Below are 14,113 nucleotides of genomic sequence, written 5' to 3' on the forward strand. Positions count from 1 at the left end.
ATTACACAATACACAATAACATGTTTACCATCATTTTTACAAAATCAACTAACAATGTTGTAAAGATGCAGGAAATGTCAAACAAACACTTTAACGTATCTTATTAGTTTAAAAATGAGACTGTTAACATGCCTAAAAATTGAATCTGAGGAAATGTGAAAAAACAGCATACCTTCTAAAATAATGGCACGATTATGCTGATTTACGAACTCAACCTGCATTTTAGTAAAATTGACCACTCCTGTGACTTTCATGACAATTGGCCCGTCTGTTTTTCTTATATTGTGTTTACAGTGTTGCATATATGCTGAAAAGTGTAAAAAACAGCATAACTAGTAAAATGGTGGCCCGATCATGCCGATTTTCGAACTTGACCTGCGTTTTAGTAAGATTGATTACTCCTGTGACTTTCATGACAACAGGTCTATCGGTTTTCCTTGAAATGTGTTAACAGTGTTGCATATATGCTGAAAAGTGAAAAAACAGCATAACTACTAAAATGGTGGCCCGATCATGCCGATTTTCGAACTTGATCTGCGTTTTAGTAAGACTGATTACTCCTGTGAGTTTCATGACAACAGGCCTATCGGTTTTCCTTGAAATGTGTTAACAGTGTTGCATATATGCTAAAAAGTGAAAAAACAGCATAAATTCTACAATAATGGCCCGATCATGCTGATTTTCGAACTTGACCTGCGTTTTATGAATATTAGTCAGCTCTGTAAATATAAAGCCAAAAAGTAAAACTGTCTTCCACTTATGGTGTTAACGCTGAAAGTGCACGGCGACGGCGACGGCGACGGCGACATGATCGGCGACGGCGACGGCGACGACAGACGCAGGTGATGGCAATATGTACAGACACATCTGTGTCTGTACATAAAAAGCTATGGCAGTACATGGGTCAGTTTAGACCTTAAATCCGTTTTTAGCTTATAGCAAGCAGTTGGCTCGCATTTAAGTTTGCTCACCTACTGCAACTCCCGTCACAGTGCAGGGGCGAATCCAGGATTATTTGAAAGGGGTGGGGGGGTCCGCAGATGCGAATCCGACCCCCTCCCCCCGGTTAATGTGGGTTCGAGGCCCGGTGAAGGGCCCCGATTTTTTTTTTGGGGGGGGGGGGTGGGGGTGGGGGGTGGGGGGGATTTTAGACGGAGAACGGTGCCATTTGGTAAAGTTTAGTACTTTAGTTAGTCAACTAAAGGTTTAGTACTTCAGCTAGTCAAAATTCTTATTCCAAGAGGGGAATATTAGTGTGATTTTTTTCAGAAACTGAAGGGGGGGGGGGGGGGGGGAGGGGGTCTGTGCACCCGTAATATGAAGTTTGTGGTACACATGATGACAAAAACGTTTATTAGATATGGAATGGGTTTATTTCATTCTTACTTACAGATGCCCATTTCGGACTAGAGGATCAGAGAGGCGATACCGCCTCCGAATATTGTATCACCATCTGGAGCAAGCGCATTCGTATAGACCCCCACATACACAAAATAAGGGACACAGCCACCAGTCTTGTGCTTGACAAGCTGTAAACATGCAATCAACAAGAATTTTCAATATATGCAAAAAATATATGAAACTAAAAATGGTACAATCAAATTTGAGTTCATCGTAAGGTAGGTGAAAGGTCATTTTCAAGGTCACAGTAAATTGCCAGTATATGACTTCCTATTCAAGTTCAATAGTAACTATGGACCTATCTCTGCCAGTTTTGGAGATATAAGGGAAGCAAAATTTGCAAAGTTCAGTTCATGGTGAAAAGTAGGTCAAAGGTCAATTTTAAGGTCACATTTAGATTGCCAGTATATGACTTCCAATTCAAGTTCAATAGTAACTATGGACCTATCTCTGCCAGGTTTGGAGTTAAAAGAGAAAGAAATTAGCAGAGTTCAGTTCATGATAAAAAGTGGGTCAAAGGTCAATTTCAAGGTCACACTTAGATTGCCAGTATATGACTTCCTATTCAACTTCAATAGTAACTATGGACCTATCTCTGCCAGTTTTGGAGATATAAGGGAAGCAAAATTTGCAAAGTTCAGTTCATGGTGAAAAGTAGGTCAAAGGTCAATTTTAAGGTCACATTTAGATTGCCAGTATATGACTTCCTATTCAAGTTCAACAGTAACCATGGACCTATCTCTGCCAGTTTTGGAGATAAAAGGGAAGCAAAATTTGCAAAGTTCAGTTCATGGTGAAAAGTAGGTCAAAGGTCAATTTTAAGGTCACATTTAGATTGCCAGTATATGACTTCCTATTCAACTTCAATAGTAACTATGGACATATCTCTGCCAGTTTTGGAGATAAAAGGGAAGCAAAATTTGCAAAGTTCAGTTCATGGTGAAAAGTAGGTCAAAGGTCAATTTCAAGGTCACATTTGGATTGCCAGTATATGACTTCCTATTCAACTTCAATAGTAACTTTGGACCTATCTCTGCCAGTTTTGGAGATATAAGGGACTAAATGTTATCATTTTGGAGTTACCATAATGTGCCATAAATTTCCTACAGAAAAGATTAATTAAAATAAAGAAAACATCATTTTGGTCAAAATTCTTAAAATAAGAGGTGCTCTGAAGTTCCAGAAGTTCAAATTTGATGAAATAATGTCATTTTTGACCACAAGTTGTCTGCTTTGCCAAGCCTTATGTACTATTTTTCCAGAGTTCAAAATTTATTATCCATTACCGTACTGCACATTTTGCTTTCACCACCAACATGTACTTTTTGATACAGCGTAACTTGAAAACCGTATGGAATACAAAAAAACGGAGACCACATCCAGTGTTGGGCTTTACATGCTCTACAAAATGCAAAAAAGAATGGGTCTCTAGCATTAACGGTTCCCGAATTAGAGACAGTTTTCAGTTTCGGTACTTTATGGCCGCTTCTCCCGTGAAAATGCACCGATTGACCCCAAATTCACGGAGATGAAAGATGACCCGAAGGGTTACACTTTCCAATAATATTATTGGTTAAGTCTGTGTGGTATCTGAATAACAGGGCCAAAAAATTTTTTTTCGTAAAAAATTTCATTTTTTTGAAAATTTTGGCCCGTTTGACCTTGAAATAAAGGTCAAAGGTCAAATCCAAGGGCATATTTGAAATCTACACATATGACTTTTGGAAAGCTGTCTGTAGAAATTTTTCCCATAACTCCTTCCGTAGGATAGATAATTAGCATTTAATTTTGCCATTTTTAGACAAGGGTGCATTGCAATGAGTGCCACACCTATACCCCAATACCGACAAAGCCCAAATTTTACGTGGAACGAGTTGAGATTATAGGTGACCTAAATCCAAAAGATGGGTACAGGGGCCCTTACCGTCTAGGAGGAGAAGCGGTAACGGTGACTTGGCGGCGGAGCCGCAGGAGCCGGCGGAGCCGGCGGAACATACGGGTCGGGACTAAAACCATGGGTACCGCCAGCGCCTACGCTGGTGGTACAATAAAATCAAGAGCGTACATGTGCTCATATGACAACAGGAGATCTGAATATCATCTATAATGGGCGAACGTGTAGGCTGCAGTAAGGGGAGGGGGGGGGGGGGCAGTTGCACACCGGCATTAATTTAGGTTTATCCAGGAAAAGCTATTTAAAGATTTTTCCAATTTACTTAATCAGTCCTTTGTAAAATAAATAAATGCTACAAAATCTTCATTACCCATCGTTATGGTCGGTCGTGCTCGTTAACCAGCGTATCAATTTGCTCTGTCCTTATTTTCCAATCCTAAACTGTACTCAAATATTCTAAGGACGTAAACTAGCTAGTAGGTGAAAGAACATTTTCATATAAAGATAACAGGGAATCTAAAATATGCTGCGTTTGAACAATGTTTATTGCAATAATGTCTATCATCTTTTTACTACCGTTTGAGGTTCTCTCATAAGAAGTTATTTATATGAATACTAACGACTGCCATAGATTTGAATCTAAATACAACACTGAGAACCACAATCTGGAGATCATAAGGCAGACTGCATTGTAGACCTAGACAACCGTTACCCTCCATCTTCTTTGTTTACTCACACCTCTACAGTTTTACTTAACAAACAAACATACATAAATACTCATGAAATTGTCTGTACAGTTTACATAACTCCCCGAGTTTCTAAGTTTACTAAAAACTGGCAATTATTATCATTATACCTTGGCCAAGTTTCTAGTAAACTCGTAAACCCAGGATGTCATAAAATGGCATTTTGTGAAGAATGTTTCTTTTGGCAACATCTGAATGAAAAATACTGCATTTAAACCTGTACTTGCCAAGAAGAAAACATTATTTAAAAAATTTAATAATATAAAAAAATTCAACATATAATAATAATAATAATAATAATAATAATAATAATAATAATAATAATGTAGAAATACGAATTAAGACAATACTTCTGATTTACCTGAAGAAGCCTTCTGTTAATTTGCCAAAAGGTACTTTTACAATACAGAGTTGGCAATTCATTTTTTCATTCTTTTTTTTTAATACAAATAACATCAGGAATTATAGCTATAGTGCTTTTCCTGGTTTTGTAGGTCAGACAGAATGAAAAAAAAATTCAGGGAAGAGATAAGAATATTCTTTGCAAACATCTGAAATAGTATATCCCAACCTAGAAAAACGTAGAGATCCACATCAAAGCAGTTCAATTTTCATTATCAATTAATTAATTAATTAATGGACCACCACCAACTTTCTGGCCTATCCTGACAATTGAATCTTGAGTTATAAAAAACAAAGCAACAAACACTAAAATAGAACCTCCATGGCAGAGGTACAAACATTTCAGCTCATGTTCAAATATCAGAAAATAATATCACTCGTGCACATAGTTAAATCCTCATCTCCATAAAATTGCATAAAATTTCTTATACATGTATTGTTTACATATTTTAGACTATTGGTTTGTACCTTGAATGCTAAGCCATACAATCAATAGATTCTATTCCACTATTGTATTATTTTCATATTAATTAAATTACAACACAGACAGGTAATATTCACAAGTAATTGGCTTTTTTTTTGGGGGGGGAGGGGGGTAGACTAGATTAGGCTGTCACTGAGCCATACCAGTCAGAAACAAAATTTCTTGTCGTTGCTTATAACATTTTGGCAAATTCCTTTTCAATAACGTCATTATTCAGCAAATTAAGCAAGTACAGGCAGTTACAGAAGTACCAAAACAACACTTTTTCCATACAAGATGCACAGTTCTTTGCAACATGTGTGGCCTCTCATAATTTCAGTAATAAGTCAAGGATTACCTTTTAATAAGTGTCATCATAATAAATATTTATACACTAGGAACATGATGACACAAGTCACAAACATTCCTCCATAAAGAATGAATTTATCTTGGTATGTTCTTCTCTCAATTAGTCTCATGACAGTGTTGGACAACCCTAAAGTATTCACAACGTCCAGAATTTTGCGCTGGGCGCCCTTCAGCGTCCCCCTCTGGTCCCGTAGACTGGTCAGTATACTGTTCCCACTGCCCAGTAAGTTGTCCATGTCCCTGTGGGAGGACTGGAGACGATCGTGGTGTTTGACGGCAGCGTCTATCATGACGGAGGTGTGGTCGTCATTGGCGGTGAAGGACTGGCTGAGGAGCTCTTCGCGTTCTCGTTCTTGTTCTTCCTGCTTGTACCTGAGATCAGGATAACAAAAGCAACAGTAAAATAATTTCATGCACTTTGCTCTTTTCTTTTTATCCCTTTAGATAATTTCTTACGCTCTTCTACGGGATGATATCTAATTCAATCTTTAGAAAACAATATGGTGTCTATGTTTTTGCACATTTTACATTTGTTTGGCATTAAAGCAAACTGTGCTGTCTTCTCATTTTTTCTCAGTCTCTCACTCACTCACATTTCACTCTTTTCTCTCTCTCTCTCTCTCTCTCTCTGGACACAAACAAACACTTTTGTTCTTTTTACATCTTCTCTCTCTCTCTCTCTCTCTCTCTTTCTCACCTGCGATGCTGCATATTTCTCAGGGCCACCTGTAAGTGCTGGCAGTCATATTTCAGCTGATCCACGCGAACCTTGGCATTGGGGCGTCGCGTAGGAGGTTCCTTATTCACAAGAATGTCTAGGCGCTCACAGTGGCTGACTATCTGGTCTATTCGGGCCTGTATTTCATTTTCGAGTAAATGCGTCTCCCCGCCAGCTGCTCGTTCAAGGCGACCAAGCTCTGACTGAACCTCTTGTACCAGCCGGTTAGTCTGGTGGTATAAAGCGTCCATTTCTGCTATCAGTGAACCGGGCCAGCTGTCTTATGAATTACGAAAAGTGTCAAATATTAAGTTGATAAACTCAGTGTTCCATTCAGAGAAGTGAGACACATAAAAATGTCGTCATTTCATAAAGAACTTGCGATCGACGTGTCCGGAAGAAACGACCTTGAACTTTGAAACTGCTCCGCAGATTTTATAGCCGCTACCAAATATTTATTGAAATTTTCATAAAGTTAGATACTACCCATATTAAAATAAAAACTATTTTATACAATTTTAAAAATATGAAAGGGAAAGTTTGGTGGTCATTTACTTATTTTCTTTCGAAGAGCAGGAACGGAGTAATGTACACAGAAACGAAACCGCCGACTGTATGGTTTTGAACAAAACTGTCGCTGTCTTTTTTACTGAATTACTAGAATATGTTGTAGGAGCAAATCTTACTTTGTGCATGGTTGATGTTCTGAAACGTAATAGCATTGGGTAAAACTGGTGATGCCGAACAGAAAAGACGCACTTTGGGCAAAACGGGTATGTCTTTTTTTATTTTTTTTGTATGGTCAAATTAAAAAATACAGACATGTACAGTTCATTGCTGCCTGCCTCAACCACAATTTTGCAATGTCTTGTGTAGATTTTATTTATAAAAGATGGAGAAAAACACCCTGGTGCTTGGTAATTTGAATAAACATTAATTCCTATCATGAGGAAGATCGTGTGTTTTGATGACGCAGAATCTAAGACTAATGGGTCAATATGATTTTCCTCATGATAGCAATTAATGTTCATTCAAAAAGAACCCTTGAAACTATTTCAGCAGCAACTTCATTATTGTCGAGGACAGCACATAGGGGTGGAGAACAGAGTGACAGAGTTTAAACTAGGACGAGGGAAGACACGGCATGTGTCACGCATGGTTAGTGCGTGAACTTTAGATACTTTTAGATGATGTACTTTTTTTTACACTGGGTAGTATGTTTAGAACTTAAAGGACATTCATAATAAGTTCTGTGGACTAACAGATTTGTGGATCAAATATGGCCAACCCACATTAAAGTAGAGCTGACTAATCTGCTGATGGTCTCCCCGCCTCCCTGCCGGGGTCTGGCAATGGGGAATACCCGCTTTAAGGGTCTGCCGCTAGATGGCGTGGGGGTGAAAGCAGTCCTTCTTAAATCTCGCAAAATCTCGCTCACGGCTTTACACCAGAGTTTAACATGGAGCGTGTGCACGCGTCGCTGACAGTGAACCAACTCAAACGCAATTTACTTGAATGTGGTGCCATAACATCTGGATGAAAATGTGAATTGACTGAAAGGTATGTGTTTTCTTTTCATTTAGTGCTTGAAAAACACGAATGCTAACTATTTTCCTTGAAAAAAAATCGAACATTAGTCGAGGTGTGTGTGTCAAATCTGACATGTTATGTACATGTAGACTACTGTAGGTACGAGTAGGCCTACGCTCATATTTTGTTTTAGTAGCACGAAAGACGAAGATTTTTTATACTTAGTAAATGTACTTATTTTTTTCTTTATAAGGTTACCCAAAGAAGGCCCATATATTGGGGGCAAAGCCTGAAACTGTCGATTTCAGGACCCCAGGACAGCCAACTTCAAGAGCAGGATAAAATGATTACTTCAGGAATCTTACCTGTCACTTCACATCAGCGGCAAAGATTGATGTAGCCACCAGTTATGCCTACCCTAAAGCTGACTTACAGGCGGCTGTGATGGACAACAACTATTGCCAAGTGCCATGAAAACAATAATGCATGGATAGAGGGAATGATGTAAGTGAAAACAGAGGTCTAATATTAAGAATCAGGCCCAAATATGAGAAAGAATTATCAAACTAGGTGATGTGTGACATCATAGAAATATAAAATTGTATCTTAACTATTTAATGCTGTAACCATCTACCGTGCTTTAATGGGATATGACTATTTCAGGTTGACGAACAAACAGCGAAGGACACTGAGCATAGCAAGTTATAACAAGGAAAGAGCGCAATCTGACACAAGGAGAGACAATGGCGGATCACTGCTTCCAGATTTGGAGAGATAATGTCAGCTACAGAGAAGTATATGAACAAACTGTATGAATAATTCTTGTGTCCAAAACCATTGCAGACACATGACTGTTGGACCCGGACCTGATTTCCCCTTTTTGGAATGTGTATCTCGTGCACAAATCTGGGCCTAAAGAAAACCCGCGAATACTATACTAAGTTAGAAGGCCAGATGTTCATTACAAATCGCCCATTCTGCTATTTTGTTGTGTTTACATTCAAAGATCTGTTTGTGGGGTTGATTCATTCTGACGCTGGATATTTTTCTACATGTATTTTGCCCAGGATAACTTTTTTTAATGAAAAACACTATAGGAAGTAAGTGTCAACCAGTTTATAGAAAGTACCCCTGTATGAGATGGTTTTAGCTACAATCATAATTTTGAAGTGCAATTTTAAAAAATGTTTTCACTAAAATGAAATAATTTGGTGGTGCTATATTCTTTACAAAAAGTACTTATGTGTTTATGCTGTTTTTTATAATATTTAACTGTAATGAAAAAAAACCTATGATGCTATTTTGTAAAGTATTTTAGTGGGCTGAAATAAATTGCTAGTTGTATTTACAGCAAATAATTTGGTTTTTCTGCTTTTTAAAGAATTTTCAAAGTGATGACATAATGTGGTGGTTCTATTCAAGTAAAATAATTCATAAGTACTATTTTGTATAAAGGAACAAAAAACTGTGTTAATTTGTTAAATGTTTGCTTTCTTTAATTTTTATTTCTTAAACTGTTACAAAAAGTTTTAAATGCCTACAGTAATCCATTGGCTGAGAAATTGCAGCTATATATTCAGGAAAGTTATAGCACAAATAAATTATCTAAGTATTACATGGTTTCATGGTTTTTACTATGGACTGAATAATTATTTTGTTTAAATAAAATATTTGGTTTTGCTGCTTTTTAATGAATTTTCAGAGCGATGAAATAATATGGTGTTTCTACTCAAGTAAAACAATTCAGAAGTGCTATTTTGTAAAAAAAAAGAACAAAAACTGTTCATTTATAAAATGTTTTCTTTCTTTAAATTTTATTTCTTAAACTGTTACAAAAAGATTTCCAAACATGCATTATTCCATTGGCTGAGAAATTGCATCTATACATGAACAAATAAATTATCTAACTATACCTAGTTTTATGATTCTTACGAGGTACTGAATAATGATTTTAAATAAAAATAATTATTTAATTAACATTACCGGTCATGCTCAATACATCAATAAAAAAGGATATTACTTAATAACACAACCTTATGCGGGTAGTAGGCTACCGGGACTTATATATATTTACTGACAACTCTTCTGAAATTACGGACATAAGAAAACGCACTTTGATAAATCATACTTCCTAGGGGCACTTTCTTGCTATGGAGCTCTCTTTCCAAAACTTTATAAGTTTTGCCAAGATCAATTAACCTTTTTACGTGTATTCTTTTTGAGGCAACTCGTCTATCTTTAGGGGCCTAATTACTGTTCCGGGGTCAAGTTGTAACTGACCCTTTAACATGGAAGGTGTGTTGACATGGGCAACCCTTCACTTCAAACGAAGCCCTGAATCCTCAAGAAAATTATGCCCACCTTGCCGACTTTGACATTCAGGTACACAACAATACTGAGGCATGTTTATTAAGGCCAGTACCACAGTCCAACGTATACAATATCCAACATGGCGACCTAGGAAGGACTGAATTCACACTAGCGACACCTGGCGCCAAGCGGGCTGGTATTCCTCATTAAACCTCGGAGTCGTGTTTGAATCCCTTTAATGGGGATGTGGGGAGACCATCAGTGGATTGACGTAGTTGGCTCTGCTTTTATGTCAGACAGCCATATTTCAGGCCCGTAGCCAGCAAATTCAAAAGGGGGGGGTCTTTTTCTGAAAAAGTGGACCTTTTACAATGAAACTTATGTGTACTCAGATCGAATTATACCCAAAATGGACATTTTCCTTTCGAACCGCTTTTTTGAGTAAACCTAATATTTGTTTCCTTAATAATGAATTAAACTATCATCTTTTTTTCCTTTAAGTTTGTGTAAGGTATTCTTTGTCATTATATTTGAAGGTTGGGTTGTATATATGTGCCTTCCTGAATACTGAAGGAGGAGACCTATATATTGGGGTGGATGACAATGGTAAGTGTTGGTTGTCCTGTAGGTACATGTAGTATCAACCAGACATAAGTTTTTTTCCTTAGTAACACGGAATTCCGCATTTTTTAATTCATTTGTGATGGTTCTCGAGATTCATTAATGTCTGCAATAAAATGATAGATGTTCAGAGTTTTTTTTTAAGTCTAGGCTCATGTCTGATCAACACTGGTCAATATGAAACGGTAGAAGAGTACAATTTCACTGTAATTTGTAGAGAAAAGTGGAGGAGAATTACTTTGTTCTGGCTTGTTTCACTTTATGTGTGTGTGTGTGTGTGTGTGTGTGTGTTTTGCAGTCATATGTATTGCAACAATGCAGGGATTGTCCAAGCATGTGTGTGAATATGTATATGTGTGCGCATGCATGCCTTAAAAAATCCATCAGCATTCCACCTCTTGATTTTTAAAATTATTATTTCAAGGTATTGTACAGGGGATTACATGCAATCAGAGGAGAGAAGATCAGTTAAGGCAGAGTATAGACGGAATCATTAAGGGAATGAAACCTGAAGTTTTTCCTGACATGTATCAGGTGGACTTTGTACCTGTTTATAACCAATCAGGGGCACATGGTAGGTGGCGCCATCTATCTTTGATTTAGAACTATGATGGTCAAGGTGTCTGCTGTGTTTTAGGCAGCATAATACATGTATTTAAGAGATGCTTGTTGATTTATCTATTTGGGTAGACTGGGTAAAAATATGCCTCCTGCCCCACCCTCTTTTTGCAATCATGAATGGATGACATGGTGTGTATGTTGGGAGGGAGGGGGGGGGGGGGGGGGGAGATGAAGCTAGAGACAGCTCCCAAATGGGTGGTTTTTGGATTTGGCATACTTTGTACCTTGGTGATGAAGGAAAGTGCTGAAATTTTCAGAAAAAAATTAAGTTTTGCTACATGTGCATAAAGGTCTGATGCTCATTGTACGTGCAATGTAAACATTACCATGACATGTAAGTGTGAGTTCGGTGTAATTGTCTTCCAGTGCTGCGTGATATCAAAGTGATACTGGTGCAGGTTGTGCTGTCACAGTGTAGTCGTCTATTTGAGTACAAGGGGCAGGTGTACATGAGAAGAGAGGGCAGCATTCAGAGACTGGCACCACATCAGATACAGGCGTGGGTTGAAAGGGTATGTGCTAAAAACCCCTTTTACACTGGATGGCGTCCTTTTCGCATCCTGCATTGAGAGTAAAAAATATACTTTACCTGCTGACAACTGGCTGAGCATTCAGCATTCATTCTGCAACCACAGTGTTGCTTGTGCCACCTTTCAATGACCACAGCGATGCCCGTTTCATGGTCACAGAAAGGACGCCGTCTAGTGCAAAGGGTGTTAAATTGGATTATTATAAATGAGATGATTGCCTTCTTGTTGAAGTATCATGTTGCAAAGTGTAGCTTACTAAAACATGTTTAGCTTTCTTAAAATAAATCATGTAGCACAAATATGGTGTTTGATGGTATCAGTATAAAAAAAAACACATATTAAGTTTATTATACTGAGTATAGACCTGACGGTATATTTTAAGTCATATTCATCGTTATAAACTTGTATATTCTAATATGGATTTCATTTTGCATGTACATGTATATACAACAGCCAGCTAGTCTGATTTAAAGTCGTTCATGCATGCTTGTTTATAGAAAGTGAAAGAAGACTACAGAAACAACAGCTTAGGAACAGAGGAGGACAGGAGGATGGATGGAGATTCCTCAGTCAAATTACAACAGGATCAAGATGAGAGCCTTCATGAACAAGTTATGAAACTGAAACAAAAGGAAGAAGAACAAGAATCATTGCACAGTGATTCCAGTGATGACCTTGAGGAGGATGGGGATTTAGGTCATGATTTCTCAAACTACAACACAGACCTAAGATTGCTACCGAAAATGATGAATTCAATAGATGAAAAACTTGTAGAAATAGAAAGACGATTGGAGGCTTTCCAGAATAAACAAAAAGGTTCAAAGGTGTGCATAATTTTATGACATCTGCTAATAGGTAGTGGATGTAATATTTATCCTGGGCATTTATCATCAATGCTGAGCACTGAAAATGGAAAATTTCAACAGCATATGCAATTGAAATTGTCCAACCTGCCCCCCCCCTCCATCAAGTCATACAGAATTGACTATTTGTAACCCCTCAAATTAAAAAGAGCCATACCATCTGTCACCCCTCAATATGGGAAAAACTCATCCCATCTTTAAACTTTCAAATCAAATACTCAACCAACCTGTCATCTCTCAAAATAAATAAAACTCATACTACCTGTAACCGCTTATATATATATCGTCAGTAAATGCCGACATTCCAGAAAATACTTGCTGAAAAACATTGATTATACGCACTGATTTTCAAAATGTACTTATATATTTGTCTCAAAATCACATTCATTTATAATGCAACGTAACCGCATTCTCTTGTTACCTTTATGCGCGATGTGGCGCTAACGTCACACGTGTATTTTTTTGTGCAACGTTTCGCATTGACCGTTTATAGTCAGAGTCTTCTTTGTATTTTGTTCTGTTTTCGCCCCTGACGAGGCCTCCGGGACGAAACAGCTGTAGGGACTTATAAATTAAAATGGAGAGAACAGATTAACTTTGTTCGTTTTCTTGTCTTTCTGTACCAATTCCCCATGGTCCGTCACCATGGGTCGATCACTTTTCCAAAGTATGCTGTTTAATGCTATACTTAGATAATATTGTTAAGTGTATGCATACTGTTAGTACAGTAACTTTTAACTGTTCCATGCTTAGTTACTTCATGTGTCCATGTAAGCTGTGTGTTTATGTTTATAAATGATTACGAATTCACCGGTAGATCGGACCACACTACTCGTTTTCAAGGTGTGAGTCAGTATGCATTTCACAGTACCATGTCCTGGAACAAATTTTGAGATGAGATGCACTACTTACCAACCCCACTGAGAAGCATCACTATCACATTGCGTACTAGGCAAGAGCGGTGTCGCGCCTGATACTTCAAAGTGCGTATTGACGCATTCCTTGAAAATGGGTATTGTGGTCTGATCTGTCGGTGAATTCAGGATCATTCGGTGCCGAGTCTGGTAGTTTGGTAGGCCTGGTTATTATAATGTCATAATATCTGTTTGAAACGTGCTGTGTACTACAGTGTTAAACATGAGTCTATGTGTGGCAATGTCAGCATTTCTTTAAGTAAAGATCTTTTAGTAATGTGATTATGTCTTGGTATGAAATACCCGTTTTTTTTTTTGTTTTTTTTTGTGTGTGTGTGCGTCATAATATCTAGTTGTATTGTGTTGTGCCTTTGTAATGAAAGGTTATAATGTATTTTATAAATGGTACAAGAGAGAGTATATTTTGTATAATGTGCTCATTTATTTGCTACGTACAGTAAAAACTTGAAAATTTAGTCTTGAATTTTTTACTGAAAACGATTCTCCTCTGACATCATTTCTTTTACTTAGAAAATTTTCTCAAACTTAAAAATAGGCCCCTGGATAATTTTGAAAAGTTCTACACCCGATATTTCCACATTGAATTCAGGTATTTTCAAATATTATTAATAATAATTAATTTTTAAGTGACAATGTTTTAACTGTAATAAAACTTTTTGAAAAAAATTAGTTATGTGGACATTCAGAAAATGTAACTAGCTCAGACTCCA

The 14,113-nt window shown here is 37.4% G+C and overlaps 2 protein-coding genes and 1 long non-coding RNA gene across 5 annotated transcripts; 2 read left to right on the forward strand and 1 right to left on the reverse strand.

Annotated features, from left to right (window-relative positions):
* Window positions 1–3,817: 3,817 nt before the first annotated feature.
* LOC106152724 (Golgi SNAP receptor complex member 2-like) lies at window positions 3,818–6,417 on the reverse strand. Its single transcript, XM_013526433.2, has 2 exons — window positions 5,973–6,417; window positions 3,818–5,647 (listed from the first exon to the last, which is right to left on the reverse strand). Exons 1-2 carry the CDS (start codon window positions 6,242–6,244, stop codon window positions 5,281–5,283), a joined length of 639 nt encoding a protein of 212 aa, XP_013381887.1. The 5' UTR covers window positions 6,245–6,417; the 3' UTR covers window positions 3,818–5,280.
* On the forward strand, window positions 6,405–13,858 carry LOC106152710 (schlafen-like protein 1). 3 transcript variants are annotated; one of them, XM_013526408.2, is made up of 6 exons: window positions 6,405–6,766; window positions 7,053–7,151; window positions 10,370–10,439; window positions 10,879–11,028; window positions 11,442–11,587; window positions 12,103–13,858. In XM_013526408.2, the coding sequence occupies exons 1-6, from the start codon at window positions 6,731–6,733 to the stop codon at window positions 12,445–12,447; spliced, it is 846 nt and encodes a 281-aa protein (XP_013381862.2). In that variant the 5' UTR covers window positions 6,405–6,730; the 3' UTR covers window positions 12,448–13,858. The 3 variants fall into 3 exon arrangements, with proteins under 3 accessions (XP_013381862.2, XP_013381863.2, XP_086875079.1); XM_013526409.2 differs by having other exon boundaries at window positions 7,056–7,151; XM_087018953.1 differs by lacking the exon at window positions 7,053–7,151.
* Window positions 7,211–8,331, forward strand: LOC147760506 (uncharacterized). Its single transcript, XR_015335663.1, has 3 exons — window positions 7,211–7,553; window positions 7,777–8,027; window positions 8,187–8,331. It is a non-coding gene; the product is annotated as an uncharacterized LOC147760506 (long non-coding RNA).
* Window positions 13,859–14,113: the final 255 nt, after the last annotated feature.

This window comes from Lingula anatina, chromosome 8 (genome assembly GCF_051362555.1).
Source record: "Lingula anatina isolate TDL-2025a chromosome 8, LinAna3.0, whole genome shotgun sequence".
NCBI lineage: Eukaryota > Metazoa > Brachiopoda > Lingulata > Lingulida > Lingulidae > Lingula > Lingula anatina.